The sequence below is a fragment of the Pithys albifrons genome, chromosome 10 (genome assembly GCF_047495875.1).
Source record: "Pithys albifrons albifrons isolate INPA30051 chromosome 10, PitAlb_v1, whole genome shotgun sequence".
Taxonomy (NCBI): Eukaryota; Metazoa; Chordata; class Aves; order Passeriformes; family Thamnophilidae; genus Pithys; species Pithys albifrons.
The window spans coordinates 12,605,495-12,623,072 of NC_092467.1; the positions used below are offsets into that span (position 1 = coordinate 12,605,495).

Below are 17,578 nucleotides of genomic sequence, written 5' to 3' on the forward strand. Positions count from 1 at the left end.
TTAATGCTGCTTATATTGTCCCTGAGCACAGTTATCCTCAAAAACCTTTGCTGACAAAAACATTTAAATGAAGCCAAATACTGGTGTTCAGAGCAGGGGGAGATGTCCATTTGTCTATGCATTGTTCTTTAAGCAGCACAAACTTAAAAAAAAAGTGTAGAAATATTTTACAAGTAACACAGTTTCAAAAATTCAACCTTGTAAATTGAACAACATTGTTAGACTTGTTTATTTTCTTTGTAATGAACTCCTGCTATGATCTGCAATGTAGTTCCAAGTTTTGTGGGCATCTTAACTGGAACATAAAGATACAGCTACTTATCAGAGGGCTTTTACTAATGATCAGGTCTACAAAACCCAAAGAAGCAAAAGGACTTCCTGAGTTGTGTTTTTCTGTTTCTCATAACAAGTTGTTGATCAGGCTGTTAGCAGACAGATTTTTTCCTCCTACACATCTTCATTTTCGTTGATGGTTGACCATTTTAGCAGAGTTTCAAGAATACAGTTTATATATGCAGGATTAAAGACAAATAGTGGAAAAAATGAATATTTGAAAAACTATAGATTTGACAGGTAGTAAAGAACTGGAGGGAACCCCAAATGCTGCTTTGGTAAGGTTTTTAAGAAGGAAACATGTTTTGGAATAGTTAAGGGAGGACAGTCACAGAAAGTGGAGCTAGGATTGTGAATTTTTTTTAAAGTAGTTTTATGTGTTCTGGAGGATAACAGTCCATAAATCTTCTATTTTTGTGAAAGTGGAAGAGAAACATGAATGTTTCTCACATTTGTTTTGTAGTGCTTTAAAGATTTGTCATCTAAATTATGAGATGGTGAAGATTATTTTGCCCCCTGCCCCATCCTTCCCCACCCCCTTTTGCCCAGTGCATGTGAGTTCTCTGTTTGTGGAAGAGAAAGCCTCTGAAACAGCTGCTTTACTTACGGAGCTATAAAAGCAGAACCTACACAGTCAAGTTAAGGCTCATGACAGCTGTTGCATGTTTCAATAATCAGCCTTCTGTAGCTTTTTGATTTAAAATTGAGTCAAGGGCAAACTTAAGAGTTATGGTTAGTCAAAGAACAAGTAGTGAGACTTAATTGAACAGTAATCAAAGGCAAAGCAACTAAAGAGAAGACAAGTGGAATATTTCAAGTCTTAGGCACTCACAGAATTTCAGCCATCTTGCTTTTAAACTGAAAGAGGGAAGGTGTGGATTAGATGTTAGGAAGAAGCTCTTTACTGTGAGGTTGGTGAGGCACTGGCACAGGTTTCCCAGAGAAGCCATGAATGCCCCATCCCTTGAAGTGGTCAGGGCTTGGAGCAACCTGGTCTAATAGAAGGTGTCCCTGCCCATGGCAGGAGGGTTGGAACTAGGTGATCTTCAAAGTTCCTTCCAACTCAGCCCATCCTATGATTTTATGAATGTAAGGCTTATAATCAATATCTAAAATTAGAACTTCTAAATACAATGACATACAAAAATAATGACTTAAGACTGGGAGGATTAAAAGTTCAATTAAAATATCTTCTTTGAGGTATGTCTATGTACTTAGTAATTGTGCTAATTTTGTCCAATACTACTTACTTAAATCATTGCCACTCTGAAGAGTGCACTTAAAAGACTATGCTGTCATCTTCCATGTATGTGAGATCTGTAATTTGTCATAAGTACTGGGACTAAATGTTAAAAATCCCTCACCTCAACTTAGTTTCTTTTGAGGAATTAATAGACACCCTCAGAAACTGAATTTAAGTGGGGTTTTTGAAATGATTATGTAGTGTTGCTTTTCTGATGTCTTCTCAGCAGTTGAGAAGTCTTTATAGGCAAGTTTTGCCATTGGCAGTAACTGTACAAGCCATTGACTTCTGCTGGCTGTGGAAATAGATGACCCTGATGAGGAACTGAGAAGCTGCTCTCCTGATAAATGCAAGAGAAGACAAGTTTATTCTTAATTTTGCAATAAAATGATTAGGAACAGGAATTTTAAATGCTGAAGCTAGCAGAGCTGATTTGAAGAACATACCGAGAAATTCAAAGGTTAGAGTTTTCCTTTAACTACATTTAAATATTGCTATTGGACCTAGGTGTTGCCAACAAACATGTCAAAGCTGATGGTTTTTTGTGTAATGAAAGCTCAGATTATAAGCGTCCACCTGCTCTTCACACTGCTGTCCTTATCAACCCATCTGTTTTCCTCTACAGAGGTAAAAAGCTACAAAGATATAAACCAAAAAGGGTTAGAGCAAGTTCAGAGGTTCCAAACAGACACCCAAAATGTGGGTGAAAGAAAAGACAAGGATGGGGAGCCTTCATGTAATTTCCTATATGAAAGGCAAATGTCTTTTTCTTGAGATTCTGGAAGCATCAAGATGTGGCCTTGTCAGTCTAAAATTCTATTTCAGATTTAAAGCCTCATGAAATCCAGAGGCTTTAATCCATTGCATTTGTGGGTTTTTGGACCACGTTATAAATATTTTGTGACTAGGCTATATTTTCCCTAGAGAAAAATGACTTTTTCCTTCATATTAACTAGGAAGGGATGTTTAATGCAGCCAAAGCTGTTTTATGTCTTTGTGCTAATAGTAAATAGTATATCCACAAATTCACCTTTGAACCCTACTCTCCTATATGCTGTGTTATTATTTTGTATGTTAAAATGATCTCCTCACATTCTGCATTGCTTAGAAATAACAGATGCTGGAATCAATTTTGACAGATACAGGTCATCATAGGGCATGCATTATGCATGTTGTTAGCAAAAAATAACATTTTTGTATCTTTGCATGAAACTCTGAGGGTCATTCAGTGCTGCTTATAAATGCAGAGCTGCTGTAAGGAATACAAGTAGTTTATATGGTTTTTTTTTCATTTCATATATAATGGGTATTCTAACTTATTATGTACTATGTTAATTGTAAAATGTAGCCTCCTCCCTTGACTCATAATTGTGAGGTGAAATCCTCAAATGCATGGTATGGTTTATAAAATGTTTTCTTTTTCTATAATGTAGGCAAATTGGTACTTTGCAAATCTTGACTCTGCCATGCTTTCTGTTTTTCTCATGAGCTACAATTTAGAACATCTATTTACAGTAGTTCTGTGACCCAGAGCTTGACTATGAAGACTTTTCTAGGAATTTGGGGATTTTCCCTGGTTTTCAAGTGAAGTAAATTTCAGCTATGTATTGGTGTGATAAATGGATAAGTTAAGTTTTTAATTCCAAGGCTGGAAACTGCCAGGCTCTTCTGTATCTTTGAATTAGAAAGTTTCTTGTTAAAAGCTTTGTCATATGGAAATCTGACTTCATGGAAGCCAATGGGATTTGTAACATTAATGATAATAATGTGTGGATGAAATCCTGACTTTGTCCTTTGTGTTGGAATTTTATCTGCTTTTAAACATGTGAATGACTAAAATTTTTGTGCCAGATGTGTTTCCACAAGTCTGTTGCAATTGTCAGATACTGTCACTCCTGCAACTCTGTACATTGCAATGGCAATGTCTTTAATCCTTATCATAGTTCACATTTTAGTCATTAATGCATAGTGGTTCTACACTGTTTCGATCACAAATAATCCATAATTATACTCTAAACCATGTCAGGTTTCTGTAACATACTGCTTTTTCTTGTATGCATTATTATATTACAGCAAGCACTCAGGATTCTTAAGGATTATATTTGTTGTGAATCCATGTGCCAATTAAAAATGAAATGTCAAGATAGATAAGGGAAGTATTCTAGATCTTGTCTGTGTGAACTTCTGTAAAGCAGTTGTTATATTGCCTCAGAGGAATTGATGTGTTATGAGAGGAAGCTGAAAGAACTTGGCTCATTTAGCCAAGCAAAATGAAGGTTAATAGGGGTATGATCACCCTATTTAACTATAGTATGAAAATAAATGCAGACAAGGAAAAGAACTGTGGAGGCTGCTGCCTCTGTCTAGATGGATATAAGTTGGCCACTGTCAAGTGGAAGATTATTGTTGTGGTTTAACCCCAGCTAGGAACTAAGCCTCAAGTGAGAAAACTCAGGGGTTGAGATAAAGACACCTTAACAGGTATAGTAAAAGGTGCACACACAGGTAAAGCAACAGGTGGAATTCATTCACCACTTTCCCTGGCCAGGCAGATGTTCGGACATCCCAAGGTAAACAGAATGCCATCCTGGGTACTGGTGACTTGGGAAGACATATGCTATCACTTCAAACATCCCTCCTTTTTCACCCCACTTTATATACTGAGCATGATGTCATGTGGTTTGGCTTATTCCTTTGGTCTGTTGGGGCCAGCTGTTCCAGCTCCTGTCCCCTCCCAGCTTCTTGTGCACCCCAAGCCTGTTTGCAGGGTGGTACAAGAAGAAAAGGCCTTGACACTGTGCAAGCAAACTCTGTTTTCAGCACAAATTCAAACCATAGGTTTCACCTACTATGAAGAAAATTAACTCTATCCCAGCCAAAGACAGCACAATTCTAAATGCTCAGAGAACACAGTTCCCAAATTAACAGTCACAGCAAACAAATGAGTTTTAGGATAAGCTTGCTAAAAAACTGATAGGTTGTTTGAGATGGTTCCTGTGTTAACAGTGGGTAGGACTTGATCACTTGCACCTCAGTGTACTTTCTGTAAGTCAGGAGGTGAAGGCCGACTGGTTTCCTCCGGTTAAATGTACACCAGCTCAATGTTAATCTGCTAAACTATTGCTGAGCTACTATAATCAATGCTGTAATTGCAAGAAAAGAAAGTTGGGTATTCTGTTTGGAGCTCTGACTCTTCACCTCAACTTACTAACTTTTCTGTGCCTCATTTATTTCTTCCATGCTTAATGGTGATAAAAGGGAAGTTTTGTGGTAAGAACACTGAGCTGTGAAAAATTTATAAATTCCAGAATAGTATGTGCTTATATCTGATTGATTGATTCAAAGATTTAATTTAGTATTTTGTTTCGGAAAAACTGAATTTTTTAAAAAAAGTTTAAAATCATATGACACTGACAGGCCCTTTTGAATATTTTTGTACAACAGGTAGAACACATTAATTGTGCAAACTGCTTCTACATCTGTCATTGATACAGGCTGTCTATGCACATCTGATATTGCTGATACTGAAATGAATATTTTTCTCAGTGACTCAAGCACTTTTGTTAGAGAGTGAATTTATCTTGAGTTGTTTGAGGTTACAAGTGCTTTTCAGAACCTTGAGTGAAATTAACATATACTAAAATAATTTGCACAAAAATTGATTGCCCTTGTTTGTACATGCATTTTTTGATCAGGGTCCTTGACGATGGCATGCAGTATCATTACTTAAGTGGCTGAATGAAAGTAATACAGACCAATATTGTGTTATCATTGATTACTATATTGTTGCAATCTATTGGAATTGTAGCCATGCATCCCTGTTATCCCAGATAGTGATTTATGTAAGTCTGGTGGAAGTGCATATACCTTGTGCTAGAGAGTGTGTATTCACAGCAACAACACTGAGCACAAAGAACTCTCAGGTAGGCCAAAGACAACAGTTAGATTAAATTGGGTAGTAAAGTTACAGTAGAAAAACAAGATCAGTTGGTTACTGAAGTATAGACCAGCCTGTAAAAAATTAACGCTGTAGTTCTCAGAGTTTCTGTATCCATTGTGATAAACAAATCTTAAGAAGGGATTAAAAGCAAGACAATAAACTCCATTGAGACTAAGGTTGTAACTCAAAAGCCTGTTTAAAGGAATAGGGTTATTTCTAGTGATATCAAGAGGTGTTAGATCAAATCTTCCAACATTGTATCTGCCACGGTAATTTTATCATCAAAATTACTGCCAGATTTTTACAGAATTAAGCATACTGAATCATACACAAGTATTGTAGGCATGGTGTGTTTTAACAAGATTAATTCTGTGTTATCTTTAGAATAATTCTGCTAGTTGACACAGCACAATTTTTTTCCTGTGTTCTCTTGGCCTGGTTTTCAGAGATGCCAATAATAATAATTACCAGTGGAATAGAAATAAAAAGTGCTTTATTCATGTTTATGATTAATAATTTTAGCAGTATAGTGTCTTCAAAACCCACCAGGATTTGCATGAAGAAGTACATGAATATTTCTTGAGCATCTTCTGATAGTATCAATACAGAGGTGGGCTTTTCAAGAATATTATATCTGCACACTAAAAATATGATAAACTATGCATTTGTTCTGACTTCCACGTATGTCTCTAAGATAAAGGCATGCTTACAGTTTGTTCATCATTTTTGCAGAGCTATCATTTATATTGTGATGAGGGAGTTTCCTTGCATTAGGACTAAGTCATCAGCTTTGAGTAGACACTTGAATGCAGCATTGCTTCTCTTTGCCATGCCATGCATGAAGCATTTCTAGATGCAGAATCATTATTTGACAGTTTGACAGCCTTCAACTGAGAAACAAAGCAAGGTCTAGTATTTGCCTAAGTGGAATAATGACTTACTAATAATTAGGTGCTCATTTTAAGTATGGCAGATAACTTGCAGAAACAGTAAAACTTACCATGTCATTTGGGTTGAGTAATGTAAGAGCTGGTATTACTTTGCTTAATGTTTCATCAGCACTTGGGATTAGAATTTATTCATTAATCCAGAGAGTAGTAATTATTGAAGGCGATCTCTTTCATGTTTTGTACATTTAGAGGAGATCATGGATATTTGTGTTGCCTCCTCAATTACAGTGGTGATCTTGCAACAGAACTAAGTCTTTTGTGGGCCTGCTGATCCTTTGTTGTTAGAATTAAGTTAATCATGACCCTGCAGCAAGAAACATGTCAAATATGGCAGCCCAGCAACCTTGACTCTTCATGCTTTCACTCTTACCAGTATTTATTAAAATATATTCTTACAAAATTCTAACTTAACCAAAAATTTCTGGTTAAGATTTTAAATTGATATGGTCACTTAATGGTAGTGGTTTTTAACATTCCACATTCAGTTAAAAGTGGGAAACCTACTATATAATAAGTTTTACTTAGACATAGAGTAATTAAAAATGGGTCTGTTCTGACGAAATGCTTTCCTTGACAGGAAAGCAAAAAATGCTTTTTTAAAAGTCTTTAAGTCTTTAACGTATTTGTTATGAAGTGGGTGGTGCTTCACTTGATTTCAAGTATATATATATATAATATCACAGCACAATCTTTTAGTGCAAAACACTAGCTGTCCATAGTGCTTTAGAGTTGCGGGTTTTTTTAAATGCCTTTACATTTATAAGACCGTGGAGTTACAGTATCCACAGTTCTGTCTTCTGTCTGAAATCCCTTTGGTACCCCCCCCTTTAATACGTGCTTGTGGAGGGTTCTTGAACTGTATTTATAAACCGTGATTTAGTTCATTGTACAGGAAGAGAGACTTATCTTGTGGAAAAATATTTTATGTCTCAAGAAGTGGATTGCTCCCTTAAAAATTTAAAAATTCACAGCTCAGTTGTTTAGATGAAATCAGAATTGATGTGGAAGGATTAGTGTGCATGTAGAGTTAAATAAAAAGTATTATGAGAAACCTAGAATTGTCATCCCACTTTCTTGTATATGTTCACATTGACAGTAGGTTTTTGGTAATACTGATCTAAAGCTGATGGGATTATTCATATTGGTGTCTTTAATACTAGTTCATTGCAATTTTTGCCTTGAACTACAAAGATAGTCTTAATAATTAAATCTGGTGTAGAACCAGGGGTCCCCATAGGCATGAAATCAATTTTACCCCAAGAAGAAGGGAGGACAAAGATGTTTTTCCAAAGTAATTATTTTCTATTATGCATGATGTAGTACTAAATACTAGCGCCTTAGTCAGGTACTAAATAAAGACATACTCTTTCTTTACTCAGTTGCTTTTGTGGTCTTCAGATTTTATCAATTGTCATGAAGTAAAAATAAATTCTGGCTTATGTTTTGTTTATTTGTTTGTTTGGTTTTTTGTGTGTATTTGTTCAGGTTTACCAAAAATGCAAGTTATTCGAAACTACAATGGAATACCACAGCCAGCAGCACAGGATGGTCCACCATTGCATATGCAGATTGGGGACACTATTGAACTGCTTAAAGGAGATGCACACAGCTTATTTTGGCAGGTACTGTATCATTTAGCAAGTGGCTATATTCTGTTAGTCCAGATATTAATTTCTTATTGACATATTGCTTTTTTCTTTTTTTGAACAACAAAAAAAATCTTTTTGCTTTAATGAAATAAATGTCTAATATGACTATTTTAACTTTTACATTGGCAGTAGTTCCTATGTGGTATAAAGCTTCATTCTTGCAGCCTTAGAGTAAGTGTCCCAGTGAATAAGTCTGCCAGACCATGGCATCGGTGGCAATCCTTCTAGTGAAATTATAGGAGTTAAGAAGAGTGTTTGGCACAAACAGCAAAGTCCTGTATATTTTCAGTCACTGCTTCTCTAACACTGCAGAACTAAAAGTTAAGTTGAAAAAACCCATTTAACAAATATTAGATTTATAGGGGAGAGAAATAGCTCTGCAAAATAGAACTACACCTACATGTCTTGGTGCCCTCTCAAGTCAGTTAAGGAGAGGATTTTTATGTACATGGGAAAAGTGCATTCTATTGATGGCAAAATTTGCTGTCGCATGATTCCCATCACTACTTCTGGTAGGGAAATTTCTTAATTGAGAACTATAAACATGGAAAATGCTGACTGGCATTCACTTAAACAATAAATGCAATAAAGTGTGTCTCATTTTTCTTGATTGCTTTCTTAATTGTTTGTATTATTGGATAAATGGAAATAGAGCTAAACAGAAGACCTTTCGGGATATTAATAGTACAACAACTGGGAAGCGTCTGCCAGCTTGAATTGTTGTTCCTGTGTTTGTCTTCATGATTTTCTTTTTTCTTTGAGGCTATTATAAGTTAATGAATATAATATAAAAACTGCTTGGTCTGCTACATGAGTTAGGTCATACTTTTTCTTGTTTGTTTTGGCTTTTGTTTTTCTGGCTACAGTTAGGATTAAATCTTCAAACTCTTCAGGACTGGATCAGTCTACTCCTCCTATGTCAGTCTATCATTTTGAACAGCATTTAATCAGGGGAAGTAGTAAACATAGAGTTGCTTTATCTATTGGAAAATATGGAAATAGGTGTAACCCAACCACCTCACCCTCTCCCCAAAACCCTTCCAAACCCAACAATCAAAGAAACTTCCCTCCAAGTCCCCCAACCTGTTGTTGAGGTGGATAGTTTTCATCACTAAAAATAAGTCTTCTCAAATGCTGGTTGACAGAGTTTGGCCTATATAATTTTGTATGTAGGACTTGGTTTTGAAAAGTCTAGACTTCTGATCCGGAGAAGCATTTAAGCTCTTGGGGCTGGCTAGAAGATAATCCTCTGACTAATAAAATTAGTACAAGCCAGAATTATTGGCACCTTGTGGGACTGAATCTATTGCCGTGTTTATACACAACTTACTGGAAATTGTCTTAATTATTACTTGTGATGATCATGCTAAAGAATTTAGCTAGAATCTCACTGTGTTTAACTAGCAGAAACCAGAAAGTGTGTGAGGCTTTTTCCCCAGAAGCCTAAGTAATAATTTGAATCCTGATGGAAATTGTCATCTCCATTAGCATAATTCAGAAATTTTCTTTTCTGTCTTGTCACAGACTACTTAATACAGATATTTTGAAGTCTTTTAATGACATCTGCATTTTAAAATGCATATTAAGAAAAACCCTGCAAGATATTGTATTCTATTAAAATCTGAAATTATTCAAAAGGCCTCTTAGAGTAATTTACAGCTGACCTGCAAGACTAATATTACAATGGATTTTTAAGTTCACCATTGCTCAGTTTAGAAATTCAAGTGTTTGTAATAGATAAGTATGTGTGGTTTAGGTGTCATTTTTTCACTCTTGACAGCACATCAAATAAGCGAGACAGGTTACTAAGCAATGCTTAAGCTGTAGCTGACGTGTGGTCAAACATTTGGGTAGACATTAATATGTTTTATTCAGTGACTGCTCTTATTGAGTGTGATGCCTCTTGTTCTTCAGGTATGATTAGTATTGAAAATAAGTATCACTAAGATGGCAGACTGTGTCAGAGCTCTACTTATAAGTTGTCTATACTTCAGAGGAATTGATGTTTCAGGAGTAAATAGAATACATGGATGTAAAGAGTAAGCTGTATTTAAGTAGTGACAGAGAGGGCAAGGAAGCTTTGCTGAACACAGGTTCAAATCTGTGAGATTGTCACTTGTTTGCATATGATTCTTTTTTAAATATCATTGCTAAAAAGCATATTTAGCTTAAATGTTGCCTACCTGCTTTTCTCTCTCCTCTGCCTCCTCTGGACTTCTCTGTGTATTGGGTAAAGGTGGAAGTTACTGTGTGTGATCTCCATAGGAAAATGATGCACTCATCGATTGTGCTTAGGGCAGCACCAAAGAATGCTTTTATTTTTTCACAAACCTTTGTTAAATTTTTTCGATTCAGCTCCACCCTATTTGAATTTGCTGAGTTCTGTTTTGTGTGGTAGTATTAGGGTACAATTACACATTTAGTGTTACAGAAACAAAATGAAATTCCTCAGAAATTCCATGTCTGCTTATGAAGATTTTTCCCTTTTTATTATGTTGTAGCTATGTTATCAAAAATAAAAAAATAGAAGTAATTTTCAAGATTTTAATGCTTGTAAAGTACTCATGCTTACTCTCATTGCTGAGAGTATATGATTTTTACAGTCAGTATTAAATTTAATGGTGATTAGGCATTTTTGTGCCTTTAAAAATCTGTTAAATGAAAACATTTGTTTGCCAAAATACACATTTTGCTGCCTTCATGTTATGTGTCTGTGTTCAGAAATTTTCACTGTGTTCTGCTCTGAAACAGGTGATCAGCATGGTCACAGCCAAATACTTACTAGAACTAGAAAGGTATTTTTGTTTTCTCCTTATGTCTGCCTGAGAAGCTGTTCTTCGGGAGAGCTTGGTTGAGGTCGAATTGTCAGCTGCTGAGCATGGATCTGTGAGGAGCAGGTCACTTTTGGTTCTTAGAAGCCCAGACTAAATTGGTGGTCCTTCAGCCTTGGGGGTCAGCAGTTGTGTGGTAGAAAAGGCTCAGTTTAGGCCATGCTGGATGCATTTCTGCAGCTGGTCTCCCAGGTGTGTGGATGGATCTGCAATGTGTTGTGAGTATGTTATAGACAGAGAGTTGATCTCTAATTCTGTTAGTGTTCTCATGCCCACCTAATTTCCAGTGATTTTCATCACTTAAGGAAATTCTTAACGTGGTGTCTGAATTGACTGTTGGATTATTAGCCTTCAATTCCCACTGCAGTTGTCTTGATCTCTCAGGTGCTGCAAGTGCCATGGCATGGTGGTGTAGTCATTTAGGGGATCTGTCATGTTGCAGTGTGGCAGCTTTTTCTAGATTGCCAGCTGAGGAGGAAGGAACTTGAAAGGAGATAATTAACATTAATGAAGATATCAGACACTGGCAGACATTGACAGAACTGGGAGTCACATCCCGATCTCTGAGCTCCCTTCTTGTCTCTCAATTCTCAGAGCTCTCAAGTCTATCAGCTATAATTATTATTTAATTATATTAACCCCCCCAACAAAATAACAACAAAACCCATACAACTATTGAGCAACCCTTTATTAGAACAGCACTTTATTTTAAAGACTCTTGGATATACTTATTGCCCTAAATTCCTGTGCATGTATTGTTATTTACTGTTAATCTCAAGTACGTCTCAAAAATGGAAAAAATGGTCTTTTTCTTTCTAGGGCAGAAATCTAACAACAGGAGAGCTTGGATTTTTCCCAAGTGATGCAGTAAAACCTAGCCCATGTGTAAGTACAATTGTTGAATTGTTTAATTAGAGAAAAGCTGCCTAATTCATGCCATTAATAGAGATTAATCTTACCTTCAGAAAGTAGTATTATTTTTAGTTCCTTTGTATTTTCATAGTATGTTTAATATTCCTTAAAACAGAGCATTCTTTTGGTTTGTCAGATGTCAATAGGACATGTCAAAAAAACATGGTTTGATAAGGAGGTTTAACTTTTGGAAATATTAATAAATTAAACTGTCTAAAGAGTGTAGATCACATTTTATGAGAAAGTGCACCTTTTCCCTTCCCCAGCAGTAATTTGAGAATGGTGTGGTTCTAATCTGTTCCCCAGTCACTTTGGGTTAGAGAGAGAGATTACAGCCTAAGTAGCGAGTTTAAAAATTGTAAAACTAATATAAAACTTTGAATTCTGACTACTTGATAATTTTTCTTCTCTCTTTAAGTTTTTATGTGCTTTTATTTCACACAGGAATATTCTCAATCTAGAGAAGTTTGGGAAAGCAATAAGAAAAATAACTTCATAATATGTACTCAAGAGTTTTGTACAGATGTGAGGTGCATTAATATACTATAGACTTGCTCCTCTGCCCTCTGTAACAACTGTGCATCAGATTACTGTAGGTTTCTGTGTCGAAATTAATTGATGAAAACCCATAAAACCAGCAATGAATCATAATTTTTACTTTAAGCCAGTTTTCACTCACTTTAATTTGATTCACAACAGTTGGACTTATTAATAGAATTGCTTTTGTTACAGCAATCAAGATATGCCATTTAAATTGCTTATAGGTAGGTGGGATCAGCTGTTAGTAGCTGCATTTTGATGTGCCTTAGGGCTTATTTTGTGCCTTAGTTTCCAGAACATGTATACACATGTCATCCTAAAGAGTATGAATACATTAGTTTATCATGAGACATCTTTAGTACCCGTATTTCCAGAATTTCGTTTGAAGAAGGATGCACAGAGTATTTGTAGGTACAAGTTGTGTTAGATTGGGTGAGAGAACAATTCTGAAATAAAGACAAAAATGTTATGTGGATGTAGCTTTCATCTCTCCACTCTTTGCTTATTGTTAAATTTCTGGCTTTCCCACACCTCCCTCATTGTTCAAGTGGTGGGTTTCCTATTCCGTGGTGTCCCTGCCTTGCACAGACACTGCTTGTTAAAAGTCTTGGTGGGAGGTTCTTGGAGCCACCCGGTCAGTCACGATGTCCTGTCACTGACAGCAATTGCCAGAATACTTCAAAGCAGAGGCAGCCCCATATTGGAAAACAGGAAAAACACTTTTGGGGTGTTGTGAAGATTCCTTTCTAATGGTAAAGCTGTCTGCTAAAATTTAGAATATGCTCAAGAGTATTGAAAATAACACCTTTTTATTCATTCTGTAAATACTATTCATGAAACGTTACCAAGCTGGTGTTGTGATCAGAACAAAAAGATAAATTGATGCTTTGCCAATGTTAACTTGGAAGGATGAAATATAAACATCTTATTATGATAAATGATGCAGTTAAAGATACTGAAATATCAATCGGGTTTTAAATATGCTTTAACTTTTACTGTTATTATTAAGTCTAACAGTCTTTACAACCATCTGATATAAAAATGCCCAGAAACAGCATAAAATCCATCTATCAGAAGACTTTAGGAATGAATATTGAATGAAAAACTGCTGAGCTCCAGAATATCTGTATTCCAGACTTTTCACAGATGTACCTATAAATTATTTTTCCTTTTTACAATACGTAGTAGATGCCAGCAGACATGTTCGGCATCATATGAGTAATTTCTGATTCTTCCTATCTTTCCTTCATTTTTCTAATTTCTGTAGAGGCATTGAATACATAGCACAGTATGAGCCAAGAGCTTCTGGAATAATACTTGATTTTACTCTGTTTCGTGACAATGAGCAACACTTGTTTTATATATATTTCTCCATTCAAAATTTATGAAAAGGATTACTCATCTATCATTTAACTACTCTGGAGGATGGACTTAAGCAATCTTTGAATTTTTATATCCTTTCCAACTTGCTAGGACTACTTGACAAATTCAGAATATTTAAGAATATCTTGCAGCAAGTCAAAACTTTGTACATGCCTAGAAGGCCTTGAAGTGTATAATTTGGTTGCTTCAGTAAAGTATTTCTCACAGGAATTATTTATCAGTATATTCATAGTGTGTTAAGTTTTTTCTGAGTCTCACCACTAGAAGCAGAGATGCCTGAGTAACACCATCAGTCGCCGTAGCTTGATCCTCATTCTCTTGTATCTTTTGATATCCTAGGTCCCTAAACCAGTAGACTACTCTTCACAACTGTGGTGAGTTGCTTTCTTGTCTTACAAGAATCTTGAAAAGAAACAGTCATAGAAATCAACTGTGTTTACTATAAGTTAAATTATATTGGTTTAACCTTTCTAGGCTCCAGAAGAAGACATTTTGTAATGGTTGGGCAAAGCCACACCATGCATTCCCTAAAAGCATTGCTGATGTAATGAAGTGCTGAATGATTTTGACATTTTGATCACCCATCTGTAGCTCTATAACTTTAGTCCCAGGAGTCTGAAATACAGTAATAGGAGATGAGTATGATATGAAGCATGGAAATCTTACATGTGAATAAAGGAAGGAATAATGTTAAATGCATCTGGTACCATGAGTAATTGTGCATTTCCTTTAAAAAAACTTTCCCAATATTAAAACTGTAGTGATACAAGTGGCACTTTGGGGTCTGGTTTAGAGGTGTTTGTGGTGATATTGGCTTGATGGTTGGACTGGATGATTTTGAAGGTCTCTTCCAACTTTGATGATTCTCTGATTGTGAAAAGGACGGTGTATCAAAACTGCAACCACTGCTGATCTGGGGCTTAATTAGTGTATGAACTCTTTACTGGAATTCAGCTTGCTTCTTGAAAAGACATGGTAATTCTGAGAGCACAGAATGAGCATCACTTGTGTTTGTTCACTGGTTTTATGCTTTGTCATTTAGATATGGGTTCTGCTCCTCTAGCTTGCCAAAAGTAAAATCAAGATCACATCTAAACAAGTACTGATTTTTTTCATAACAAGGCAAATAGAATGTTTAATATTTAAAATTAGTATTTTGAATTAATTTCTAATGTTTGCTCTATTTATAAGTCTGTTAGAAGAAAGCATATCATTGGTATCAGTCTTTATATTCTTGGGATTTGTAATAACTTTTTCACTTAAAGCTCCTTTCTAATTGGTAGTGATGTGTTAGGATGAAATTTTACATGGTAGTGGCCTGTGATGGTAACTGCCTTTATACTACTTTGTAAAATGGTAAGATAAGCATAATTTCCCTGGAAATTAGGTCACTTTCCCCAATTAACAGTTTAACCTCTAGTTTTGCAAATAAGTATCTGCTGACAGCCTGTCGTGCTGTCCCACCCAAACCAGCAAGGCAGAGCAAGGACACAAATCTGCTTATGCATTCAGGCTGCAGAATCAGTGACTTGTTTGTCTTAGCTTTCAACACTTAGCATCAGCTTTTCCAAATTTCAATATAGTAGGCTGAATTTTTTTTCCTGTAGATGTTGAGTCTACCCATTGTACTTTAACCTTTAGAGGTTATGCAGGATTATGAAACCAAATAAAATAGTGTCTTTGTGTAAGTGTCTTTTGTTGACCTAATATACTGCTGGTGGCTGATTGGAAAACATTTGGTTTTATCAACTTTTCAAGCCAGTAGTCATTCAGCTCATGCTCAGGCTTGAGCATGTTCCTTAGCAGGCATTGTATTCAACATGTGCAGAAGTACTATTCTCATTAAAAATTCCCCGCGTCCCCACTCCAATAGTGGAATTTTTCCATGATTTATTCTTCATTCAGAGATCTGTAGCGGTATTCAGTTGCAACTGTTGTATTTTTAGGTCCCCATCATATGCAAAATATTGCAACACTGTATTGCATATTTGATAGGTGTTTGGAGCTTTGAAAAAAAAAATCACAGGCAGTTTTTATTGTTCTCTATTACAGGTTTGCAGGAGCAATGGAAAGATTGCAAGCAGAGAGTGAACTTATTAACAGAGTAAATAGCACTTACCTGGTGCGGCACAGGACCAAAGAATCAGGAGAATATGCAATTAGTATTAAGTAAGTGGAAGTGGAATAATATCTCCTCAAGAAAGCTTTCCTGTTCTCATTTATGTCTAGATAATATTTGAAGTAAATAAGAAAATCCCTTGCTTCAATTATATAATTATATACAGCCGTTAAGAGAGTCAGTATAAGAAAACTGAAGTTGCTGACAAAAGTATCCAGGATTGACAGTAGGAAGGTAGCAGTGGTTTCATGATGCTGGTGTAGCAAGCAGGTCTACAAAAATGACCATCTGAGATACTGGATAAGAGTAAGCAGCGTTTGGTGTGTGATGTGATCTGCTACTGTGAAACAAATGAGAATGTTTGAGTGACTTCAGTGAGAACTTGTCAACGATGACCTTTGCATCTCAGACATTTCGGTAAAATGTGGGTTTATAAACTCTGTGGATGCAAATTATTACAAGCGTCTTAGTTGCTTTCATATTGTTTATCAAGCAAGAAATACACGGGGATTCCGAGTTAGAATGAGAGTTAGTTGTGACTTTTTCCTGATTACAGATTACTTCTTTAGCTTTAATAAATATATTTGGTTGATTATGTGTCAGCTTTGTTTTGGCACAGATATACATTTTGTCTTAAGAATTTATTTGTGTGGTGGTGTTGGGGCTTGTCCTCAGGTGATTATTGATTGTGGCTGATTAAAAACACATTTATATTCATAAGTTATTCATTGCCCACAGGTACAATAATGAAGTGAAGCACATTAAGATTTTAACAAGAGATGGCTTTTTCCACATTGCAGAAAACAGAAAATTTAAAAATTTAATGGTAAGCATTGATTAGATTTTTAACAATGTGAGATTTTCCATGTACTTGTTGCTGTTAATGAGAGTTTCTTTGGTTTGTGAAATTACAGAAAGCTTTGAGAGTGAGCTATTTGAATTGTGTCCATTGCTGCTAATAGGATTTTTTTATATATTTATGGTTTTAGCTCTAAGTGATAGTTTTATATACTTAAAACGACATATTTATAGTTAGGACCTGACTGTGTCCCTTGCAGTCGTGTGAAAGAGAGGAGTAATTGATTTCCATGCACTGTGGAGTTACACTGAACCTTGAAAAGAGAATTTGATGTCTTTGAAATCTTGATATAGTCATAATTCTTAAAAATATCTGGTTGAAGGTTTCTTTGTAGCCCAGCCCATATACTGCTCAACATAATGATGGTACAACTGTGTCAGGCAGTCCAGAGAAACTCAGGAGGAGCAGGTGTTCCTTGTCCTGCTGCACCAGATAAAGAAGAGCAGGTGGTGAATAGACCTGTCTAAACTGCTAATAGCTCGGAAATATATAGGGGAAATAGCTGCTTCCCATAAATAAGAGTTTGGTATTATTACTGATTAGTGAGTTTTCAGTGTTTTGTCAGTCATCTTGTACTGGAAAGAAATTCCTTTTTCTGAACTTTAATTTGAAAGGATTTCTTGGTAGCTCATTTTGCTCAGACAAGGCTGATAAACACAGTGTTGGAATAATTTACCTTAGCGCACTTGTGAAATTTTACTGTTTAAGCATTTTTGGATGCATTGTTAAAGGAAGCTCATTCAGCATGTTATGTTTAATGCAATCAATTGGATTAAAACTTATGCTGTGGCCTTCTTGCATGCATACTCAAGTACTCTA

General features: G+C 35.8%; 1 protein-coding gene across 2 annotated transcripts in view; it reads left to right on the forward strand.

The window, feature by feature from the left end:
- The window catches only part of VAV3 (vav guanine nucleotide exchange factor 3), a 152,754-nt gene that overhangs the window by 119,478 nt on the left and 15,698 nt on the right, over positions 1-17,578 (forward strand). For both annotated transcript variants that reach the window (XM_071565552.1, XM_071565553.1), the window contains 5 exons: positions 7,952-8,088; positions 11,766-11,831; positions 14,121-14,155; positions 15,834-15,950; positions 16,639-16,726. In XM_071565552.1, the coding sequence (XP_071421653.1) occupies positions 7,952-8,088; positions 11,766-11,831; positions 14,121-14,155; positions 15,834-15,950; positions 16,639-16,726 (443 nt within the window). The remainder of the gene's footprint in view (positions 1-7,951; positions 8,089-11,765; positions 11,832-14,120; positions 14,156-15,833; positions 15,951-16,638; positions 16,727-17,578) is intronic.